Source organism: Crocodylus porosus, unplaced genomic scaffold, assembly GCF_001723895.1.
Source record: "Crocodylus porosus isolate Cpor-Errol unplaced genomic scaffold, CroPor_comp1, whole genome shotgun sequence".
Classification (NCBI taxonomy): Eukaryota; Metazoa; Chordata; order Crocodylia; family Crocodylidae; genus Crocodylus; species Crocodylus porosus.
Window position 1 is genome coordinate 108597650 of NW_017728886.1, and position 5973 is coordinate 108603622.

Consider the following 5973-nt stretch of genomic DNA (forward strand, 5'->3'; position numbering starts at 1 on the left):
CTCTGCGTGCTGCCCACGCTGCTCCCGTGCACACAGGGGGAGTGTGACAGGGGTAGCGCGGAGCTTGCAGCAGCGGGCAGCTTCCATGTGCGGCCCTTCTGCGAGCCGCTGCTTTGGGTTGCGCATGCTGTGCTTCTGGCCCTGCTGCCCTCCCCCAGCACCGTGCATTCTGGCAACCGGCGCAAGCTCGGCGGTAGCTGCTGCTTATTGTACGTGTTGAATACTTTTAATATTCTCTCTCGAGCATGGGTTGAAATGATCCTGCACATACAGTAGTTATCATGCAGCCGCCTCAGGGAAGTCGCCCTGCCTTCGTCCTGCTTTGTCCCGCGCGCTTCGCCCGCCCCACTCCGGCCACACGGAGGTCGACGGCTTCGCTGCTGCAAGTGCGCATGCGTGTGCGCACCAGCTCCACGCGTACTTTCCGCCCACCACGACCTGCGCGAGAAGGGGGTGGAGAATTCGGCCCCGCCCCTGCGCTGCCCTTTTCGCTGCTTTTCTATTGGCTTCGGGCCCGTCCCCCACCACCCCATCCAGGTTGCTCATTGGTCCGCTTGCGGCAGGCTCTGCCCCTCCCATACTGATCCTGGCCCGCGGAGTGGCTGCTCGCGCTCTCGTCTCCGCGCGCGCTCCTCCCTCTTCCCCATCCCCGTGCCCTCGCCATGTCCCGCGCACTCCGGTTCCTGGCGCGCTCGGGCGGCTTCGCGCGCACACCCGCTCCGCGCACCGCCGTCCCGCGCCTGCTCCCGCCGCGCGCCGCCGGGATGGTGAGCGCGTGGGCCGGGGCCGGGGCCGGGGCGTGACCTTCAGCTGCCCTGTGAGGAGACGGCCTCTGGGGTGGGCCGTGGCTTGCTGCGGCGGTGGCCGGGTGCTGAGGCCTCAGGGGGTGCAGCGGGGCGGCGCTGACACTTGATTAGCGTGTCCGGGCATTCTTCCCCTCCTTGCACGACGGGATGCCAGCCCCGCTCTGTTGCCCGTTGCTCACACGGGTACAATCATTGGTTATCTGCTGATTGCTGACATGCATGAACAGTTCAAGTTATGCATACTCCAGTGCGTAGCCTTTTTTACAATCCTGAGTTTATGTTCCTAAACAGAGCATGCTCCATTTCTCCTGTGGCCTGTGCCAGACAAACATGATACGTATTACAGATGCACAATGCATTATATTCTTAACTGGATACATCTAAATACTAAGAGGTAACTGTAGGATGCTAATTAACCAGTGCAGATTGGGTTTTTCTGATGTTGCATTGAAAGCTTGTAAAGAAAGGAAATTTTTTTGCTACTATTTAGTTGGTTGAATACAAGATTTTGCTTCTGACCCGAGAGATTTATCGTACCTTTTGAACACTTTATTTAAGCCCATGTACGAGAGATAATATTATCGTGCAAATACGGTAATTAAATTAAAAATTGTAGCTGTGAGGTTGGAGCAGATGATTTTCAGGACTCTATATAAATGCTTGCCTTTGAAACCAGAGGACTGGACTCAGTGGCCTGAGAGGCACCTTCTAGTCCTATGTGTGTAAGGTTATCTGCATTCCCATTTTGTTACGCAGGTAGGGGGGAAAAAGAAAGAAAACCTATTTATGTAAATCTAGCTCTGCATAAACTTTGGTTTGAATCAATTAAACAAAGACCTATGCGATTTATCTGTAGTTAATATTTCTTCCTCCTGAGCCTTTAATAGAGCTATTTTTGTCAAAGCCTTTCCTTCCTTTCTCTGCATACACCAGGGGCAGGCAACAATTTTGGGCAGAGGACTGCTAACTGAGTTTTGGCAAGCTATTGAGGGGTGCATGACAGGCAGCCCAGGGCAGATAAATAATAATCTAAATTTTTTAGGGGCCTCGTGGGCCAGATAGAATGGCCTGGCGGGGTGTCTTCCGGACCCCCGGGCTGCATTTTGCCCACCTCTGACCTACACCCTCCTTCGGTCCCTAAACAAGTCTTGTAACAAGGGATGCTTGCTTTTGAAAGAGGACACCTTTGCAATCAAAGCTGAAGGGGTCAGACAAAGAGCACTTAATATTCTGTAAACAACATACAGTTGTTGCTTTTTGACTTCAGAATAAAAAAGAAAAGATGTGAAGCAAAGCAAAAAGCAGAAGGTGCCTTAAATTTTCAAACAAACATATTATATCAAAGTATCAGCAGTGGATTGAATTTTCAAAGCATGGGAAGAGGTTTCAGAGGCATGGGTGGAAGTAGTGACCTTTGGAATTGTGAATTTCCAAAATGCACTTTTTTTTTTGTCCTCCTAAATTACAAGTAGCATTTACCATTTTGCTATGTAAAGACCTAATTTTTATAGTAGAAGGATATGCTACAAAATCCATATCACTGCACTTTGGAAAATATTTTTAAGGGACAAAATATAAAATCAGTGAATAGAATTAAACCACTTCAGGTTGAATTTTTTGATGACTGCACTCTTGGGAGACTTGTTCTACTAATTGAGTTTCATACTGTCACGTTACTGCTATTTTACATTTAAAAAGTAAAAAACCCTTCCTGTGCCTCAACATGGAGTATTTGAGAGTACAACAATAGTTTTATTTTAAAAATTGTGATAGTCTTTAATTGTCATTGAATTAGGGATAGGAGGGTTAGACTCATATCAAACCTGTCATTATTTTAAACTATCATGTAAGTTTCCACAGCAGGCATTGTAGCAACTGTCCTGCCCTTTGATTTACTCCCTTGCATTATGGCTCAATCTGTTGCAACATCAAAATACTTAGTTACCAGATAAGAGGTAAAAGTACAGTTATATTTGCCTAAATTACTTGAGCTATGCACTCTTTTTTTTGGTCAATCTGGGTTTTACTTTTAGGCCTGGCAGTACCAATTCTAAGCTCTACCTAATAGGGGATATGGCACAGCAAGTTCAGTCTGGGAACTGTGCTAATTACAGCAGACTTTCATGGCTGTTTATTCGGCTTCTTCATAGCCCAGACAACAGAGTACAAGTTGCTGCAGTCGGTGGGGAAGCTCTGTTGGTCACTGGGGCATAAAAGTCATAGTGGCTAATGAAATCAGTACATCCAGGTATAACTAGCATGTAGAAAGGTAATTTTAGGAAGGGGTAACAATAAAGGAACATGTGCGTTACTTTAGGCAGCATTGCTGACACAGTATGCAAGCATTAAGATGATTTAAATTAATTCTTAAAGAAATAATATGTTTTACAGATGGCACAAAGGAATTGTACCCCATTTATGTGTACAGATATGCATGACTGAGTTCATTTTTGCCTTCCATTGACACATTTGTATTGACTACCAGTAGATATGGGAGTAACTATCCATACATGAATGCAATTACCCTACAACTAATCAGACTACTTTTTGGAACAGAGGAGAGCAAATCTTTAATTTGTTGAATATTTTTTCCAGATAAGATCAAGGCATATATGTGTTTTTCAAGTGCATGAGCAAAGTGAAATGGGATAATGCTTAAATTTTGTGCAGACATAAGTTACTCTGCCGTGAAATTACTGTATACCAGTATAAAATGTTCCAGTTTAATTGTAACATTTGTCTGCTCCTAAATGGGAAAAATTGGAGGTAAATCTCTACCACTTTGATCCTGTTTATGTTGGTATGGGTGTGGACATACATAAAAGTTGAATTGGAACAGCTGATGCATACTCCTGGAGCAGCAAGTCTGTTCAACTTGCCTCCTTTTAAAAAAAATATAAAGTTATTGTTTGTCCATAGCTTTAGATTCCCATTTAATGGAATAGGTTATAACCCTAAATATGTTCAGCAGAACAAATGTATATGTTAGTAATCTTGGTGACTAGAATTAGATAAAATCTAAGTAAAAACTAGCTTTCATGTACAGTAAGGGAATAGTGTGTGTGTGTGCATTTAAGTTATTTTCTGTGCAATTCTGTTGACTTCTTGTGGGTTGTGTGTCTTCACTTATGTTCCAAAATTACCTTGATGGATTTTTTTAAAACATCTTTCAGATGTAGATCAGTTAAAATGTATGTGTTTCTGGCTGTATCAAGAAAATAAAATCAGGGATGTATTAGGTAGCCATGTTGGTCTGAGACAAAAAGAAATGCAAAAATCTAGAACTCTTGGTTTAAGGAAATAAAATAGCATTTTAAAAAGTCAAACACATTTTCTTATATTGTGTTCCATTTAAGTATATAGCCCCTGGAAAGAAGAAAAAGGGCTTTATGCTTACCTGGAGCATGCACTTAGCTGAACTGGTAAATAGTGATTATCAACGACTCTGTGCTGCCAGTGCATTGGTGTTAGGAGCCCCCAAAATGACTAGCTGCTGTCAATTTCAAGGTTTGTAATGGCCAGTTTGGGGGCTGCTATTAGGAACCTTGAAAATGAAGGAGACTTGAAAACTAGGTAATGTAATTCAAGGTGTCTGCTAAAAGACTTTTGACAGCTGCTTCCTCTTCAACGTTTCTGGTGGTTAACTGCAGTACAGTTGCATTACAAAGTAGGCAGTGATACCTAAGAGTTGTTTGCAGTCATGATTCCTGGGTTTAACTGTTATGCAGATAATTGATTGTTACAGTATAAGCAGTAGCTAAGTATTTGGCAATGACATTCTGTTATGCCAGTGATGCTCAACCTTTTTTTTCCCAGCATGCCAAATGGGCAGGGAGTGCTTGGTCAGACTGCAGGCTAGATGATGATTCTGATCCAGTGCCCAGGGCTGGCACAGCAACCACCATCTGGCCACGCAGAACAGGGTGGGAGCAGCACAACCTGAGCCTGGCCTTGCAGGGGAGGAAGGGGGCTTCACCTGGCCTTCATGGGGAAAAGGGAAGTATAGCTTGGACCTGTGGGGTGGGGGTGGAGGAAGGGGAATGGCCTAACTCCAATCTTGGTCCTGGTGGGGAAAAAGGGGATGTAGCACAGTCTTGCAGGGGAGAAGGGGGTGTGGGCTGGCCCTGTGGGGAGGAGAGGACACAGCCTGGATCTGAAAAGGCACAGGAGGCTTGGGGTTTGGGAATTTGGTAGAGGGAGGGTGGCCATATTAATGGCTGTCGCTCCCCTGCCACCCAACTCAAACTTCCTGACCCATGGGGAGCCCCTTGGGCTAGATGCAGTGGCTCTGCAGGCTGTATTTGGCTCTCAGGCTGGAGGCTGAGCACCCCTGTGTTATGAAGTTAAGTGAACAATGTGCTTATCAGTATGCATATAAAGTAGAGTACACTGTATATTTTTAAAATGGTAAATGTAATGTCTTAGCTTTATGTATGCAAGTATATGAAGTATTTTGTACTGTCAGCTTTTTTTTTTAAGCTGAACTCAGTAAAACAGTGATTATGCTTTTGGAAGATGAACTGGGAATTCACTGACTAGAAAGATGTGGGTTCCTGGCTGAAAGAAACTGAATGCTTCATAAGAATAAATTATTCTGTGCAGTCTTCAGATGTCCTTTCTAGTATACTACCTCCTATAATCTGATCAGTGATCAGAGGCTGGGTTATGTATTAACAGTAATAGGGCTTGTTACTCTCTTGGTAAGGGGTGAAGTGCTTTGATATTTGAAAAACTGGGAAAATAATATTACAAACTTTTTATTGGCATCTGGTTGTTTGTTGCCAGTGTATCCCCTATTTTTTTTTAGGTACAAAATACTTTTTTTCTTCAAAAGATCTCCAGTGTTTACTAATGCTTGGTGTTTGTCTTTATTTTCTACAGGCCAGTCAAGACACTTTTAGAATAGAATATGATACCTTTGGGGAACTGAAGGTCCCAAATGATAAGTATTATGGTGCACAGACTGTGAGATCTACAATGAACTTTAAAATAGGTGGTGCTTCTGAGAGAATGCCGGTAAGTAGCTTGAATCTATTTTTAGGGGTGCACTGATATAGAATTTTTGGGCTGATGCTGGTGGCTGATTTTTAATGAACCATATCAGCCTACACCAGCCTAATTACCAATATGCAGCCCGGCAGCATGGAGAGCAGTGTCTGGCTGGTAA

The 5973-nt window shown here is 44.0% G+C and overlaps 1 protein-coding gene across 1 annotated transcript in view; it reads left to right on the plus strand.

Moving 5' to 3' along the window:
* The first annotated feature begins 647 nt into the window (after positions 1–647).
* FH (fumarate hydratase) overlaps positions 648–5973 on the plus strand; it is a 21542-nt gene continuing 16216 nt past the window's right edge. Inside the window, exons 1-2 of the mRNA XM_019540409.1 lie at positions 648–767; positions 5688–5822. Of these exons, the coding sequence (XP_019395954.1) occupies positions 663–767; positions 5688–5822 (240 nt within the window). The 5' untranslated portion in view covers positions 648–662. The remainder of the gene's footprint in view (positions 768–5687; positions 5823–5973) is intronic.